Genomic DNA, 18,737 nt, shown 5'->3' with positions numbered 1-18,737 from the left:
AAACGTTACATCAAAATGGCTATAGATTAGCAAGTGTGAACCTTCGAAGGAGTAGTTCTACCTGGGTAGAAGCTAGTGCTTGATCAACCCCAGTTGGATCACCTGGCTGAGGGTGTTTGATTGTTTAAAAAGATCCGAAACATCCACATTGATGATGTATCTCGATGCGTTGAAGAACTTCGTTAAATGGTCCTTTACTTATGTGTGCATTCTGGTATTACACAATCTCCTAAAAGTTCGCAAGTTTAAGCAAAATAAAGAAGTACCTTACAATTTTTCGAAATTATATTTTGTTCTGTTTTTCTTTCCTTTTTTTTTTTTTTTTGATATATTTGTATTCTTGGCGAACTCCATATTGTATGAAAAATTAGATCAATCAGCTTTAAGCCAATCCTAACTGAACAGGTCTGTGATTTTGTTACCTGCATTTCTGTATGATTTGAGGCATATTCGACTGGTAGTTTTAGCAAGTCAACGTATTAGGCCTACTCAAAGTTAAATCTATCCGTCAAAAGCTAACCAGATCGTTGATTGGAAATATAGAAAACATGACTGTCAACAAACTGAATTATCGACTTACAGTTGCGTTTGTATCTTTACTCTTCAAGCAATAATTATGAGGTTTTTTTGGGAGGGGTTGATGGCCGAAAAGACGCACGGGTATATTATATGCACCCCAGTTGTAGAAGCACATATTTGCGAAAAAACGGTTTTTAGTGCATTAAAGCTTATAGAGGCTCGACTTCGCATGTAGGACCCGGGGTGATTTTTTGAGGGGGAAAAAATGAGCGTTTTATAGGACAGCAAATACAAGGGACAACTCGACATATGTTCCAGTGTAATTAGACCTCCTCAGCGTTGACTTCACTCAAGCGTATATTCAGCCGTCTGGGTAGAACTTTCGCTTGTGCAGCTGACAACGATAAAAGAGGCAGCAATTGCAGGATCACAGACTCTTCTAATTTATCTATTTCATTTCTTTTCCTTTGAGCATGAACCACGCTCTCCACCCCTCCATTTATATCTCCTTTCAGATACTGTTGAGTCTCGTGTATATAAGAAAAGGGTAAGTTGAAAACCTACGTTCAGTTGTAAATATCCAAGCAATAAGTAAACAAAGTCTCCCTCTGTGTACTCAAAAATCAAAAAAAAACAAGCAAGAAAAATAATTTTAATACGACCAAGATTCTTAACCCCATAAACAGATTGGAATGGTAGTGAAGGGATCTAAGACATGTCTGTTGGCAGCAAATACTACCCTCGGATAGTCACCACTTCAACCATATACATATATATATAAATGTGTGTGTGTTCTTATTCTTCGTCTTATTCCGTTCTATTTTTTTCTCTCTTCTTCCCCCATCGTGACGGGTCAAATCGTCTTCACCTCAACAATCAGATTAATTCGGGTCGAGTAATTTAACCTCGTTTATTTATTTATCAATATGATTGAAGTATAGAAATATCATAGAGCTACTTATCTCTCTCTCTTTATATATATATATATATATATATATATATACACACACTTTACATAGTTTGCAAGATAAATGTGGCGGAGGTAAAGAATATGCACACCACCCGTTTTCGGCGTAACAAAAACCCTAACTCTAAACACCGGGTGTGTGCGTATTCTTTACTTTCGCCAACAAATGGTGAGTAGAATAAGATGCAGTCGTAGGGATTTGGTAGAATCTAAAGACGGTTTTAAATCTTTTGTCGTATTTATTTAACCTGTCACCCGATAATCTGAACGATCTCCACTAATCTAAATTAATACTGTATCTCTTTAAGGTCTCTGATTAAATTTAATATTCGTAGTTGCTAAAAACATACATCCAATTTAACACACACATTAATACACCAGCAAACTCACCCCACACCCTTTACTCAACAAGTCCCAAGTCGCTTCTTTGCCGGTTGTCGGATGACTTCCGGGCAATTATTTATTTCTCTCCACGTGTTGGGCGATTCAATCGGAAATTTTGACGTGAAACACTCACACACATACATCTATTTACATCTCTATATAATTATCGCCTCTTGTTTTTTTTTCTGTTTGAAATAACACAGTTATGGAATCAGTCGTTATTGTCGCTGCAGCTCGCACTCCCATCGGTAAGTAATTAATTGCGTTATATATATATATATAACACAATTGTGTATATATATATATACATATACACACACACACTGGTCTTAATATGCGATGAATTAACGAGTCCTTTATTATTTACTATTGGTGATGTTTTTGCACTCTATTTTTTGTTTCGGAAAATCGAACAAAACGTTGTTTTCAATCTTTAATATAAACACCGTAAGCATTGTTTCTGCTTCTTATATACATATAGCAAACACGATGAATAGAACTCAATACATGTATATATGTTTAATCGGTAAAAAGTTACAGAAATGACTCAAGGGTTGAGAGTTTCGTTCATAGCACTTATCAAAGTTCCCAGCACGAAAACCTTAGTCCTGTTGTCACTTTCCGCCGATTTGATATTATAACGCTGGAATATTTTTTCTGTTTAGGTTCCTTTAATGGTAGTTTTGCCACGATTCCAGTGGTAGAACTCGGTGCCAATGTCATTAAAAGTATCCTTGAACGGTCAGCTGTAAAGCCTGAAGATGTATCAGAAGTTATTATGGGAAATGTCTACACAGCAGGTAAGACTTTAATTACACGAGATTTAACAATTTACCAAAGTAATTAGACAAAAAAAAATGACCCCAAAAGGGCTAAAATACTCTCTCAATCACACAAGAAGGAATTGCTGTTATTTTTTCCATCAGGTCACTCCCACCCCGCCAAGCAATGGTGGCGGGTGAACTACGAAAGTGCCTCGACTAGTACCCCACCCCCTTTAACCTTCTGACAAGTTCTTGTAAAAACTTTCGTTGCTGCTGTTACATTCCTGCTACTTAAACACTGTATTTCTGTTATTCTTTTACTTGTTTCAGTCATTTGACTGCGGCCGTGCTGGAGCACCACCTTTAGTCGAACAAATCGACTTATTCTTTGTAAGCCTAGTACTTATTCTATCGGTCTCCTTTGCCGAACCGCTAATGTTACGGGGACGTAAGCACACCAACATCGATGTCAAACGATGGTGGGGGACAAGCACAGACACAAATACATATATATATATATATATATATATATATATATATATATATATATATATATAGGTAATCTTCAAGTTTAGGGGGGTAAAAAAGTAAATAAAAATATTCAAGGGAAATAACTGAACGACTTACCAGTATTATCCGTTTTCTTCTAGCTGTTTATAAATAAATCACACCCTAACCCTAACGTCAATCAAATCACGTGTGTGATTTATTTATAAACAGAGATGTACGGAGAATACTGGTAAGACGTTCAGTTACTTCCCTTGAATATTTTTATTTATTTTTGTTACCCCCCTAAACTTGAAGATTACCTATATATATATATATATATATATATATATACAAGAGAAAAATTTGTAGTTTAGAATCAGTAGTTCTTTGACTGCTATTTCTAAATTTTCAGTATGTTGGAGAAGCAACTCAATGCTAATCCCTGTATATTTATGATGATGATATATATATTCGACAGGCTTCTTTCAGTTTCCGTCTACCGAATCCACTCACCAGACGGGGCTAATGCAGTCTCACCTCACCTTGAAAATGCATTTTTCTGAAAATGTTTATTCGGTCTTCTAGGTTTTCCATGTCGGAGATTACAGGAAAAAAAATTTTTGGAAATTTTAACCCCCACTCCTAATTTAAATATATTGTATATTGAAGCGTGGAAATTTCATTAAAACAATTCTAAGTTCATTTGGCTAAACTGTAGAAATTGTTGTTAAAATCCCTGTATTTTCCCACGTTACATACCTGCTGGGGTAGGGGTTAGAATTTTGGATTTTTTTTGCATATTCGTCATCTCTGGCATGCAAAACCCAACGAATCTGAATAAATTTTTTTAAGAAAAATGCATTTTTCAAGGTGAGGTACAAATCTGTGTTAGCCCCCCACCCCCGCAAGCTTCTTACCACACACCCACTCCTGCATCTATTCTTTTACTAGTTTCAGTCATTTGACTGCGGCCATGCTGGAGCACAGCCTTTAGTAAAACAAATCGACCCCAGAGCTTATTCTTTGTAAGCCTAGTATTTATTATATTGGCCTCTTTTGCTGAACCGCTAAGTTACAGGGACGTAAACACACCAGCATTGGTTGTCAAGCAATGTTGGGGGACTAACACACACACACACATATATAATATGTGACAATTATTTGGTTATCTCGTCAATTATCAGCCGGTGCAGGTTTCCGCCCCCGACATCTAAAACTCAGAGTCTTATGGCAACCGAATAATTGTCATATATTATATTACAGATAAATTCCTTTATTTACATAATATTGAGGTCTCTTTCATTATTTTGTTGTCTTACCATTAATATATATGTGTATATATATATATATATATATATATATATACTTTATTTAAAAGCAGCAGAAATATTACAAAAAAACTGTTACTCTGAGTTTCACGTTCCCGTTCATCTGACAGTTTTAACAAAACTGTCCGATGAACGGGAACGTGAAACTCAGAGTAACAGTCTTTTGTTATATTTCTGCTGCTTTTAAATAAAGCATATCACTCTACCTCTGGTATTTGAGTACTTTTTTTTCCACCTTGTTGCACATTTTATGTGCTTACTCCGGTATATATACATATATACGACGGGCTTCTTCCAGTTTCTGCCTACCAAATCCACTCACAAAGTTTTGGTCGGCCTGAGGCTATAGTAGAAGACACTTGCCCTAGATGCCATGCAGTGGGACTGAACCCAGAACCATGTGGTTGGTAAGCAAGCTACTTACCACACAACCACTCCTGCATCTATGCTGTATATATATATATATATATATATATATATTTTTTTTTTTTCATGTTTATTGTTTGACATGTCATGTTGTACCGAGATAAAAACATAACTTCAAACAATAAGAGATTCACCTAGGCTTGAGAAAATTCTAATCTAAACTATTTTAAAGCTGTGAGTGACAGCAGCTGTATTTGTTCAAAATAGCAATCTGCATATCATACAATATGCAGATTGTTTTAATGTTATTTACCTGATCCCTAATAGTATTTAACCCTTTAAATAACCCAGTGTTACCAGTGTGTAATAAGTTTTGTAAATAGAGATATAGACCATTGCTGTTCTCGTGTTTTTATAAATTTTCCATTATGTCGTGCTTGAGATGAAGACCTGTGAAGCCAAGTAAAATCACAACCGTGGCAGATACTGGTGTCGTGCAAATGGCACCCATTACACTCTGGGAGTGGTGGGCATTAGGAAGGGCATCCAGCCATAGAAAACCATGCAAAATAAGACTGGACTCTCGTGCAGCCTTCCACCTTGCCAGCCCAGGTCGAACTGTGCAACCCATGCCAGCATGGACAACGGATTCTAAATGATGATGATGATACATAAGATACTTACATATTTATTCAATCTCTTTCTTTCTCTCTCTCTCTTTCTCTTCCTTTCTCTCTTTCTTTTCCTCTTTCTCTCTCTCTCTCTCTTTCTCTTCCTTTCTCTCTTTCTCTTCCTTTCTCTCTTTCACTTCCTTTCTCTCTCTCTCTCTTTCTCTCTCACCACTCAAGTAATATTGATCTCATTTGTTAAGGCTTATTTTTCTTTCTGTCATATATAAACATGTCTGGAGCAAGACTGTTTGTTTGTTTGGAACTCACCAACTGTAACCAAATCCAAAACCTTATCATTTATCCTCTGTTTGATCTTTTGACTAAAAAAAAGAAACCCTATTTTGAATACTAATCAACCTGACAGACAAGAAATTCATTAAGCATGAATCTGTCTTATTCAATTTAGCTAATGGTGTCACTGATTGTTCCGTTCTAAATATTTCAGCTCCCAGCACAAAAAAAAACACAAGTATTCTTTGAAATAAGTCTGAGTTCCAAATTCTAATACTTTTTTGTTTTTTTTTTTCGTCTCACCACTACAGATATCACCTGTAAATTTTATCAAAATATAACAAATGTTGATTTCAAATTTTGGCACAAGGCCAGCAATTTCGAGGGAGGAGATAAGGGGATTACATTGACCCCGGTACTCTGCTGGCACTTATTTTGTCAACTCTGAAAGGATAAAAAAAATAATAATGAAATGATTGTATACAGTGCTCAGGTGCACTACAACTTGTCATAAAGCATATGCAGCAATGTACAGATGTCTGGAAAGTGAACAGTGCATGAGTCAGATCCATGCTTGCGTGCGTATGGAGGGGGAGAAAATCAGGCGTGGTGTTGGCGAATCTCAGGAAGCATGGAAGTTTTGAAGGATGCAATGCTCCGACAACTAACAACTGATGCTGGCAGTTTGTTCCATTCTTCAGCAACTCTTAGCGTGAAAAAGGGTTTCCGAAAGTCATGGGAGCTGTGCTGTTTTCTGACTTTGTAAACATGTCCACAGGTGTTAGACAGGTGGAGTCTGAAAAGGTGCTCAGAGTTATTGTTAGTAAGATGGTTAATAATTTTATGGGTGTCTGCCAAGTCAGTTGCTAGATGTCAGAGTTTCAATGTATCCATGCCCGGGGAAGCAAGGCGTTCAGAATATGGCAAATGCTTGACGGAGGGTATTCTCTTGGTTGCACATCGCTGAACGGTTTCCAGACGATTAATATCCTGAGCAAGATAGGGGTTCCAGACCGGAGACGCAAATTTCAGGTGAAGCTGCACCATAGCTATATAAAGCCTCAGATAGATAGCTGGAGAGTGGCTCACAAAGGACTTGGTAAGTGATGCCAAGACACCCTCAGCCTTCTTGGCAATTTTAGCAATGTGTTTTGTCCAACACAAATAGCTGTCGACAATAATGCCCAGGTCATGTTCACAAGAAGACTTTTTGAGATTAGTGTTGTGGAGGGAGTAAGTAGACGCTGGGTTTTTCCTCCCAAAATGCATGGTGGTACATTTGTCCACAGCCAGCTTGAGTTGCCAGTCCATGATCCATTGCTGGATTGTGTCCAGGTCTGATTGCAATAAAGATCTATAGTGTACAGGACCTGTCATCTTTATTTCGAGGTACAGCTTGATATCATCTGCATATTTCAGCACTGTGGCATTCTTTAAGTTGGCATCTATGTCATTAATATATGCAACAAATAAAAGGGGGGCCAAGAACAGATCCCTATGGTATTCCAGATGTCATCTCATAGGGTGAAGAGTGCTGTCCTAGAACTATAACAACCTCTTTTTGGCCGATAATGAAGGACTTCAACCAGTTATAGAGATCATCTCTTACACCCATTGCAGAGAGTTTCACCATAAGTCTTTTGTGTGGCACAGAATTAAAAGCCTTAGCAAAGTCCAGGTAAACAACATCCACCCAGGAGCCACCATTAGTGATTCGGGTAGGCGTACATCAGGTGGTAGGCCAGGGCGTGTCCGAAAGGTAATTCTGTTTTCGTGCCGAACCCTATCAGCGGCTAGATGGTATGTCCGCGCCTCAGTAAAGTTCGAAGACGACCAGTTTTGTCGCACAGTTCATCCACAGATGACACCGTGGCAGTTTTGTTCTGTCTGCCCATCCGTACAGTAATACAAAAGGTAAACAAATAAAAAGAAAAAAGACGTGAAGATATAGCACACTTGTTAGGGAGATAAATAAGATGTTTTATTCTTTATTGTTATTGTTAACTGTTCCCGCTTTCCTCATTGTATGTGTGTATACAAAAAGATACAATTATATATACAATCAAAAGATGTAAGGAGTTAATTAATGGTTGGTGTGTTTATAATGTGCGCACTCTACTAACTGTAATGCCTCAGCGAAAAAGAAGAAAGTATGATTTAAATTCGCTTTGTGCATATATTTGAGTGTGGTGCGTGCTGATATGTAAAACTGTATATGGTTTTTCTAGAATTCGGGATGTACTTAATCCCTTCGAGGTAGAGTAGCTTATTTTCAATCGTGGTTGCTGCACGTTGTAACACAAAGATTTACAACAAGGGGACAAGGTAAAGTCAACCACGGCAGAATTTGAACTCGGAACATAAAGACTGACCAAGTGCTGCTAAGCATTTTGGCCAGTACACTAAGAAATCTGCCACCTTAAATTCTATCAAAATATTTTTAAAATACATTAAAAGTATATAGGAGCAGGCATGGCTTTGTGGTCAAGAATTTCACTTCCAAAACGTGGTTTCGGGTTCAGCCCCACTGCACGGCTTCTTGGGCAAGTGTCTTCTTTTTCCTCCAGACCAACCCAAGCTTTGTGTGTGCATTTAGTAGAGAAGAACCCATTGTGTGTAAGAGAAAGAGAGTGAGTAGGTATAAGCCTGTCTTTTTCCTTAATGACTATTCTTGATTGTAGAGGTTGTCTCCCCTCTTCTAGTGGATCTGGTCTTAATTGCCATTTGGTAATCGTGATTACATTGCCCCAAAGGCACATACCCTAGAGGTTAGGGTGTTGCCCTCACAATTGCCAGATTGTGGGTTTGATTCCTGGATTGGGCAGCATGTTGTGTTCTTGAGCAAAACTCTTCATTTCACGTTACTCTAGGGCTCTATAAAGACAGCCATGTCAAAGAATAGACCCAACGTTTTCTTTGCCTGTCGTAAAGCCAAACAAAACAGGCTGACGTAGTGTTTGCATTCTGACCGTGTAAAACCATCACCAGCAACAACTATCCAAAACAAATCCATGGGTTGTGGGGCTATTGCCTGAATGATGCAAAGGCATCGTCTATCAGGAGTCGGAGGGAAGCATCAACAAATGGTGAATGCAGCAATGCATTATTACAGCATTTGCCCCTTAATACTTCTACTGCTACCCTAAAGGCAGAAATAATTTTAATAAATTAAGAATTTATGTTGTATGACATTTGATACATCTGCATTTTCTATGCTTTATATATGTGTGTGTGTGTGTGTGTGCTCACTTATGCAACAGTTGTTATGTTTGAGTCATTTTGTGTTGTGTACTTCTGTCAATAAATCTTCCACTTAGTACATTCCTTCAAAGCTGTGTGAAATAAGGTATCCTTTACTTGGAAAACAGATAAGGGAGTCTCCATAGGGACCTCCAAGCAGTAAAACAATACCTCAATGATATTCACCTAACCAATGCTAACATGGAAAATCAAACAAAAACCATTCTGCAATAAATTTCTGATCAATTTATTTTCAATATTTTACAGGTGAAGGAGCAAACACTGCTCGTCAAGCGAGTGTCAAAGCTGGTTTACCTTATTCCGTCCCAGCCTGTTGCATTAATATGTTGTGTGGCTCCGGCTTACGATCTGTTGTGATGGCTGCTCAAGCGATTAAAGTTGGTGATTCTAATATTGTCATCGCAGGAGGAATGGAGAGTATGAGCCGGGTAAGTCCGTTAGTCAGAGTTATTCTAAGATAATCTATAATTATTGCTTGGTGCTTAGGTGCACTACAAGATTATTGCAACAACAACAAAGTAACAGAGAACTAACGAGTATAAAATGAAACATTAGTCCCCTACTTTTTCATCAAGCTAAGTTCTGTAACACTCTTGACTTCAAATATTTTATTAGATGTTTACCAATTAACTTTTTGAAATAATCTTCCAAAATTATTCTCTCCCTTCCATTCATTAAACTGTCTTTTAATATTATTTAATTTTCAACATTGACATTGCTTGGCCAAATAAACAAGCAAAGACCATCATCATCATTTAACATCTGTCTTGGATGCTAGTATGGGTTTGACAGGATCCAGTGACCCACAGAACAAACCATGTCAAGCTACAGTGTCTGCTTTGGCAGCTGGATGTCCTTCCTAACACCAACCACTTTACAGAATGTATACTGTATGTTTTCCATGGCAGCAGCACTAATGAGGTTGCCAAGTAACACAAAAGAGAAAGAAGCAAGAAGTATTCGAATTTGGAACTCAAAGACTTATTTCAAAGAATACTTGTGTTTTTTTGTGCTGGGAGCTGAAATATTTAGAACGGAACAATCAGTGACACCATTAGCTAAATTGAATAAGACAGATTCGTGCTTAACGAATTTCTTGTCTATCAGGTTAATTACTATCCAAGTGTCTTCCTATAGAGAAGATACAGAGCTACCCCAGGGTGGGTGGGAGTAACTGGAAAGAAAATAAAAATGGTGGTGACAAGGTGTCAGAGCTTAGTAGAAGGTGAGTGCAAGAGAGAATGTGGCCCAACAATTTGTAGGGGTGAGTGGAGTGTGAGAGGAGAGTGATGGGTCTAGAGGGGAATGTAGTGAGTGGGACAAGGATGGAAATAGGGTTGATGGTATGCTAGTGGTGGGGGAGGTGAATGAAAGGAGGGGGTGCTGAGTGGCTGTATGGAAACAGTGGAGAGCAGCAGCAGTGTAATAGCTCATCTGTGGATGATCCTTATTTAATGTCTGCTTTCCATGCTGGCATGGGTTGGATAGTTTGACAGGAACTGGTCAGCTGCCCAGGCTCCTTTGGTATGGTTTCTAAGGCTGGATACCCTTCCTAATGCCAACCACTTTATAGAGTGTCCTGGGTGATTTGTATGTGGTAGAGAGATGATGTGCTGAGTGGGAGAGTAGGGGACAGAGAAAGGGAGATGTACAAGAATGGGTGTAAAAATGAGCCAATTTGTCTCTCAGTTTCTTCTTTCTGCAAAGTTTTTAGGTTTTTATATTTGCCCCCTCCTCTTCAAGATGTATTTTCCATTATTAATTTTATCTCTGTGTAATAATAACCGATATAGGTGTTGAACAGTTGATTGGTTTCTCTAGTCATGCTTTACATCATATAGAGAGAAGGGGGAGAGAGGTAAACAAAGGAGGTGCAGGAAGAGTGCATATACCAGACTTGGTGGCAGGCAATGAGTAAATGAATGCTACATACAGAGAAAGATTCACAGAGATAGAGGAGGGAGGGAAATAATTTTTTTCCTTTTCAAAATTAATATTCATTTCATTGTTTTGTATAAAAACCAAGCAATTTCATAAAAGTTGAATTACTGTTGTATGTATGCCATATATTCTGGTATTACCCATGGTGGCGAACATATATACTTCCAAAGTTACTCCTCATATTATTGGTAACACTCGTATACATGTGTGAATATATTTCTTTTGTTAGGCTCCGCATTGTACTCACATGAGGACTGGAACTAAGATGGGAGACATTAACATGGTAGACACAGTTTTGAAGGACGGTTTAATTGATCCTTTTTACCAATATCACATGGGTATAACAGGTGAGATGATTGCCTTTTCTTTTTTTTCCAATTTCTTAGATTTTGGTTAATTCCTTTTAATCAAACTGTAATTGCTTGAGTCGTAGGATGCACAAAATAAAGTACTTTTAATGTTTTTAGTTTTTCCATACCAACATTGAAAGCTTGGTTTTTACAATTATATCTAATTTTTTACAAATTAGAGACCCAGGCATGGCTGTGGGGTTAAGAAGTTTGTTCCCCAACCACACTGCTTCATGTTCAGTCCCACTTTGCAGCACCTTGGGTGTTGCTGCCTTCTGTTATAGCCCCAGACCAACCAAAGACATGTGATAGGATTTGGTTGATGGAAACTGTACAGAAGCCCATCATAAGTGTGTTTTGGGGGTTGGGTATTTCCCTTACTTTCACTGGTTTATAAACAATGGCTTCCTGGCAATGTTGTTTGCTTGCAGTCCACCACAAAACCATGTCCGAGCTTGTTGACACGGTCCACAATCTTTCCAAACAAAAGGCATGTCCAGTTCTCTGTACAAAACCTGCCCAGGTTGTTTGTTGTTTGATAGACTGGAAGATAATTACCTCCCTTAAAAACAAGGGTTGGTGACAGGAAGGGTATCCAACTGTACAAAACTGCACCCCCCCCACTCTTGTCTTACCCATGTAAACAGAAAAGTAAACATCAAAACAAGGAGGGTGACATAGAATTATTATTTTTATTATTATCTACTGAGGTGTGTAATTAATGACATGAAAAGTATCTTAACAAGTCAAAGTGAAAATTTAGGTTGTCTCTTATATTTATTGTTCTACTCTTTTTTTTGTTTGTTTGTTTTTTTGTCTCAGTCCCTTGGCTACTCCAAATAAATTAGGGAAATAGTTTGGCTGAAGATGGTCATTGAGCCAGAAGCACATGTCCACAACTATCCTCTTCTCTCCAGAAATAAACTTATCCTTTTCATTAATGGCATGGCAGTCTTGGAGAAGGTTATTTCCTTTCCTCAAGTGGAACTGGTCTTAATTGCTATTTGGTAATTATGATATCTGCCCTGGAAGTGAAGATAATTTTAATAAATCAAGAATTTATGTTGTATGATATTTAATAGACCTGTATTAATCTATGTAATACACCAATAGATTGATATTAGTTTAAATTAAATACAATTTCATTATAATTGGTGTCAGTTTATTTAAGTTAAAATTTTTTTTTAAATGTTGTGCTTGAGGAGACCTATTGAGTCAAGTACATCAAAACCAAAATCAATTGGAAATTGTAGTTGTGATCCCTGTGCCAGTGGCGCGTAAAAAGCACCATCTGAACGTGGTTGATGCCAGTGCTACCTTGACTGGCTTCCGTGCCGGTGGCACGTAAAAAACTCCAGCCGATCGTGGTTGTTGCCAGCCTCCTCTGGCCCCTGTGCCAGTGGCACACAAAAAGCACCCACTACACTCTCGGAGTGGTTGGTGTTAGGAAGGACATCCACCTGTAGAAACACTACCAGATCAGACTGGAGCCTGGTGCAGCCTCCTGGCTTCCCAGACCCCAGTCGAACCATCCAACCCATGCCAGCATGGAAAACGGACGCTAAATGATGATGATGATGATGATATCATTACACCAAGAAATACATTTTAAAACCCTTCAGACAAGACAACTACCACATCAGATTGTGTATCTGAAGTTATTTATATTTAGATAACACCAACAGTGGTGCTGGAATGGACAGCTTTACCAAAAGAAAGCAATGGTGTACCTCAAATAAAATGAAAATTATTTAGGAAACCTCAAATTGTCTTCAGTCTTATAAATACATCTTAACATCATTTTTCTCTCAGCTGAAAATGTTGCCCAGAAAATGAACGTATCTCGTTCTGAACAAGATCAATTTGCCGTCCTATCTCAACAGAAATGTGATGCTGCCCAAGTCTCAGGACATTTTAAGAAAGAAATTGTTCCTGTTAGTGTCAAGACAAGAAATGGTTCGTATTTTTTTGTATATTTGTACCATTTATTGATAAAGTTGTCAGACTAAAAGATATAAATGAAGACTTTTGGTGATATGCGGTGCTTGAGAAGACCCATCACAAACCATACATTTTGATATTCTCGAACAACATAATCCTATTTCTAACTCTACTGACTACACAATTGTATGACTAATTCAACTTTAACATCACAACTATATCTTCTGACTCAACTATGACATTACAACTATATCTGTTGTTTCAAGCATTTGTCACATAAAAATCACCCTTTGTACACTCTGTAAAGTGGTTGGCATTAGGAGGGGCATCCATCTGTAGAAGCCAAACCGAAACAGACTGGCCTTGCCAAATCCTGTCAAGGCAACCAACCCATGCCAGCATGGAAAACAGACATTCAGTGATGACAATCATTCCAACCATTATAACATTACAACCAACCTTTCTTCTTTTATACACCTCATTCTTAAAACATTCTCTTTAACACTAAGTATTTTTTCATTCCATAAATATTTGTTCCACTTTTACAGGAGAATTAATCGTTGACAAAGATGAATTTCCTCGACCCAGCTCTACAACTGAGGCACTGGCTAAACTAAAACCTTGCTTCGTAAAAGAGAATGGAACAGTTACTGCTGGGAATGCTTCTGGTAAGTTTAGAATCTCTGACAATCAGCTCCATTGACTGAAAGCACCACATTCTGACTTGAAATATTGGAACAATAAATTATCCTAGAATCTTGTGGCATTTGTCTAATGTACATTTGTTGAGATTCTCAAACCTCAGATCACCTGTACAATCACTGATGGATGAAAAATTGAACACTCAAAATGGAGCAGACATGGCTGGCTGTGTGGTTAAGAAGATTGCTTCCTGGCCATGAGGATTTGGGGTTCAGTCTCATTTCAGGGCAATTTGGGCAAGTGCTTTCTTGAGCTCCTGGGTAACCAAAACCTTATGAGTGGACTTTGAAGATAGAAACTGAAGGAAGCCTATTGTGTGTGTGTGTGTATCTCCTTGTCTTGACATCATGTAATAGTTGTGAGTGTCACCATTATGCAAGCAGTGTTATTAGCTTCCAATCTTCCATGATGTGAGGAAATGTTAACTTGCTTGGAAACAGGTGAGGGTCGGTGACAGGAAGGGTATCCAGCTATAGGAAAACCTGCCTCTACAAATTCCATCTGATCCATGCAGGCACAGAGAAGAGGATGTTAAAGGATGTTGTGTACTCTGAGAGACAGTCTTTTAATCAAAAGCATTCCATTCATGACCATCCTGTCTTTCAGTTATAATGTATCTAGGACTACATTATCAAAGGTGTCCTTTTTTTTCTTTTGCAAATAGTAAAGCGTGATTTGAGGGGTTTTTGGTTGCTATGTTTAACATATTGAGTGATCATAAAGTGTTTTGATAATTGGCACATTTTAATGAGTTCTGTTTTTCCCTGCAGGAATTAACGATGGTGCTGCTGCTGTGATGTTGATGTCGAAAACAGAAGCCATTGAACGAAGAATGAAACCACTTGCTCAAATAGTGTCTTGGGCCCAGGCTGGCATTGATCCTTCAATCATGGGCACTGGACCAATACCTGCTGTTCGAAAAGCTGTATGTTTTATTAGAGTTTCATATTTTAAATCTTTATAAATTCCTCAGTTTACTAAAAAGTTCCCATTAGTTGTGTTCTGTATTGTGAGTTCAAACCCTACTAAGGTCAGTTTTAACTTTCAAACATGCATCATCATCTTCAGCATCATTATCATCATTTAATGTCTGTTTCCATGCTGGCATGGGTTGGACGGTTTGACTGAGGTCTGGCAAGCCAGTGGGCTGCACCAGGCTCCAATCTGATCTGGCAGAGTTTCTACAGCTGGATGCCCTTCCTAATGCCAACCACTCTGAGAGTGCAGTAGGTGCTCTTTACATGCCACCAGCATGGGAGCCAGTCAGGGGACACTGGCATCAACCACATTCGGGTAGTGCTTTTTACATGCCACTAGCACAAGAGCTAGTCAGGGGCCACTGGCATCGACCACATTTGAATGGTGCTTTTGACGTGCCACCGACATGGAAGCCAGTCAGGGGACACTGGCATCAACCACGTTCGGGGGCCTATAAAATAAATTCACTTGACTATATTTATGTAAGGAAATGGTGAAATGATAGCAAGAACAGTAAAATGCCTGGTGGTGTATTAGTCAGATTCCTTTGTTCTGAAGCCAGATCCCACCACCATTACTGTAACAAGTCCCTGTTGAAGTTTATTACCAAATAAGGCTGTCTTACATTAGAACATTGATATTTCTGTACCAAAAGTCAGTATTTTCATGTTTGAAGTTTAATATTTTATTTATACCTGTATCTGTGTGTCTCTATAGATAGACATCTCCATCATCAAGCATCCATTTTCCATTCTGTTTTGCAGTGGATACTTCAACAGGGACTGGCAAGTCAGAGGACTACACCAAGCACCAATATCTGGTTTGGCATGGATTCTATGATTGCATGGTTTTCCTAACGTCGACCACTTTACAGAGTGCTTTGGGCCTTTTTAAGGAGCCCTGGCATTGGTGTAGTCACCGAGTATCTTACAAGACAGCCATATTGAGGTGGCTTAATGTCAGGTGATGAGAGGTTAAGGTATGGTAGACAGGGACAGGCGTTTTGCTGTAGGAGAAATACATAGTTACACCATTTACATAACAAACATTTATGGAGATGCTTCAGAGCCTATCCTCAAATTACTGGAAGGTGAATATGAGAAGTGGTATGAGTGGATAAGTTCACTGGGGTATGAGCGGTGTGTGGCAGATGGATTGAGTTGATGTTAGAGGGAACTGTGAACACAAATGATCACTTTTACATTTTGAGGGTTTTTTTTCTCTTTTGCAGCTTCAAAAGGCAGGTTGGAATATGGACAGTGTGGATGTTTTTGAGTTAAATGAGGCATTTGCAGCTCAGTCCTGTGCTGTCATCAAAGAATTACAATGTGATCCTAAGAAAGTATGTTTAAGTTCAATTTCTAGTTGAAAGTTCTATCTGTCAAATGTCTTTCCATAGTTTTATCTGGATCCATTTCACTTGACATCCATCCTTCATTCTTAATAATATTGTTCCTCTCCACTCATATTTTACATTGATAACCTTTTTGTGTCACTAAATTATCTCCCTTCCTCTAACACTATATGTCTCTCACTTGCCTCCCCCCACCACACACACATCAGTCTCTACCCTCATTCTTGTGAAATCTACTCACAAACACATCATTTCCCTCTCTCTCATCCTTTTCCTGTCTACCACATTATCAATAATATTGATATGCTAGCTTTTTGTTTTTGTATGTACGTACCTGTGGTGTGTGTCACACTTATTTCAAAGGAAGAGGTAAAAAGGTTGAAGGAAGAGGTACAAAGAAAAAGAGAAATAAAAGTTGTTAAACAGAGGAGGTATACTTGAAGTGTGTGACAAAGTGGGAGAGAGGAAGTGAGAGAGAGAGAGAGAGAGAGTGGTGACTAAAAGGAAGGTGGCATTTCTTTTCTTTTCTTTTTTTTTAATGTTTATCAGTATTTTCAGAGTAGACTGATACATATATCAAAAGAAAAGTAGATACATAGACACATTGTTAAATTAAAAGAGGGACAGAGAGACACTGAGTGGTGACTGAAAGGAAGGTGGTGTTCCTTTTTTTTTTTTTGTTTTTAAATGTTTATCAGTATTTCAGAGTAGACTGACACAAACAAGAGCTGAAATGCCTGAAAATATTAATTGCTTGCAGTCAGTAATGGGAAAGATTTCTTCAACCATGCTGAATAATCCATATACTGCAGCATATTTAAATATGCACACTGTTGAAGATTCCTACTTCCAATGTCAAGGCAAACATGCACACACACAAATGTGGTGGGCTTCTTTCAGTTTCCTTCTACTAAATCCACTCACAAGGCTTCGGTTGCCCAGAGACTAAAGTAGAAATCACTTGTCCGACAAGATGTCATGCAATGGGATTGAACCCAAAGCCTCGTGGTTGTGAAGCTAGCTTCTTAAAACTACACCAAATATTAATAATATTTTTCTAAAATTTATCTCTTTTTGTTTATTTTTCTCATTCCAGGTGAATCTGTGTGGTGGAGCCATATCATTAGGTCACCCCCTGGCTGCCTCAGGAACTCGTATCCTAGTCACATTATTATACAACATGCAACGGCTTCAGCTGAAACGAGGTGTTGCTGCCCTTTGCGTTGGAGGTGGCATGGGTATTGCTATATGTGTGGAAGCTGTTTGAGAAGTTCTTTTGCCTTAAATATCTCTGGAAATTTACCTGAATATGTGTGCTCTCTCTTTGTCTCTCTCTCTCTCTCTCTCTCTCTCTTTTCATATATATATATATATAATTCTTTCATAAAAAATATGATATATATTTATTGCATATTTTTCTTGCTATTATTATTATTATTATTATTACTTTATAATATGGAGTGCTAAAAATGGTTGTATCAGACAAAATGCCTTACAATATTTACTTTTCATTCTTTCTGTATTTGGAATTTAAAGACTCACTACTAATTTGCCTTTCATCCCTCTGCTATCAGTACCAGATGTATACTAGGGTTGGTTCAGTTAATTATACACCTCCACTACAAGTCTGTGTCATTATACTTACATATGTTCAACATTCAGCTGCAGATGCGATACTTGGACCCATCATCAACATTGTATCCTAGGATCACTGGGTGTTTCAGGTCTTCTAACATACACCCACAATTATGTGGTCCGAACAAAGATGATCAAGCCACAACCCAAGTACCTGACATATACTAAGGGCTAATTCGGTTCATTATACTCTTCCACTGCAGATTTATGGCACTGCACCAACATAAGCAGTTTTTATGTAAAATTTAATTAACTATATTTTGGTTTATGTTACTTACATGATACTAATAAATATGAAATTTATACAAAATCTCCTTGAAACACTGTTCTAAGGTTAATCTGATTGTTTTCTCACTTTTCCTAATTTTTTTTAATGTCTATTTTTCCATGCTTGCATGGATCAGATGAATACATTAGAACAGAGTATATGAATAGCAGTGTCATTGTTTGCAACCAATAAACATATACGAAGGTAAAGATAAGTACAAACATACACACACACACAGTACATGTTTGACCTATTTCTCCACTCACAAGACTAGTTGATCTGAAGCTATAGAAGAAGACAGTTACTCAAAGCGGCATGCAGTGGGACTGAGCCTGAAACCATGGTCTTTGGAAGTGATCCTCAAATTTATTCCCATTATTACCATAACCCTTTATCTTGTGTGTGTGAGAGAAATTGCATTGAAATGTATTGGGAGAAATGCCTCTCTCATTCTATCTGTTTCATGTTCCCTCTCACACACACACAGTCCCTTCCTTGTATATTGTCTTCATTCTTGTCTCTAAGCTTACCATTCTCTTGTTTAGTCTTTCCAATAAAGGTACTGTTATTTGTATCTTTTATTATTTA

At 38.0% G+C, this 18,737-nt stretch overlaps 1 protein-coding gene and 1 pseudogene across 3 annotated transcripts; one reads left to right on the top strand and one right to left on the bottom strand.

Annotated features, from left to right (window-relative positions):
- Nucleotides 1-950: 950 nt before the first annotated feature.
- LOC106867347 (acetyl-CoA acetyltransferase, cytosolic) lies at nucleotides 951-17,683 on the top strand. Of its 3 annotated transcripts, none has more exons than XM_089348480.1 (9): nucleotides 951-1,066; nucleotides 2,536-2,670; nucleotides 9,227-9,408; nucleotides 11,151-11,268; nucleotides 13,084-13,227; nucleotides 13,761-13,880; nucleotides 14,685-14,839; nucleotides 16,124-16,234; nucleotides 17,343-17,683. In XM_089348480.1, the coding sequence occupies exons 2-9, from the start codon at nucleotides 2,649-2,651 to the stop codon at nucleotides 17,511-17,513; spliced, it is 1,023 nt and encodes a 340-aa protein (XP_089204606.1). In that variant the 5' UTR covers nucleotides 951-1,066; nucleotides 2,536-2,648; the 3' UTR covers nucleotides 17,514-17,683. The 3 variants fall into 3 exon arrangements, with proteins under 3 accessions (XP_089204606.1, XP_014767682.1, XP_014767683.1); XM_014912196.3 differs by lacking the exon at nucleotides 951-1,066 and adding an exon at nucleotides 1,933-2,118; XM_014912197.3 differs by lacking the exon at nucleotides 951-1,066 and adding an exon at nucleotides 2,193-2,317.
- Nucleotides 6,107-7,407, bottom strand: LOC149136426 (uncharacterized; annotated as a pseudogene).
- Nucleotides 17,684-18,737: the final 1,054 nt, after the last annotated feature.

The sequence above is a fragment of the Octopus bimaculoides genome, chromosome 3 (genome assembly GCF_046866305.1).
Source record: "Octopus bimaculoides isolate indiv1 chromosome 3, ASM4686630v1, whole genome shotgun sequence".
NCBI classification, from domain to species: Eukaryota; Metazoa; Mollusca; class Cephalopoda; order Octopoda; family Octopodidae; genus Octopus; species Octopus bimaculoides.
This window is presented reverse-complemented; position numbering and strand designations above follow the sequence as displayed.

Bases quoted from the DNA above. Each gene is read 5' to 3' on its own strand.
- LOC106867347 (XM_014912196.3), top strand. From the start codon at position 2,076: ATGGAATCAGTCGTTATTGTCGCTGCAGCTCGCACTCCCATCG. The intron at 9,409-11,150 runs GTAAGTCCGTTA...TTCTTTTGTTAG, and splicing joins GAATGGAGAGTATGAGCCGG to GCTCCGCATTGTACTCACAT. The intron at 16,235-17,342 runs GTATGTTTAAGT...TTCTCATTCCAG, and splicing joins TACAATGTGATCCTAAGAAA to GTGAATCTGTGTGGTGGAGC.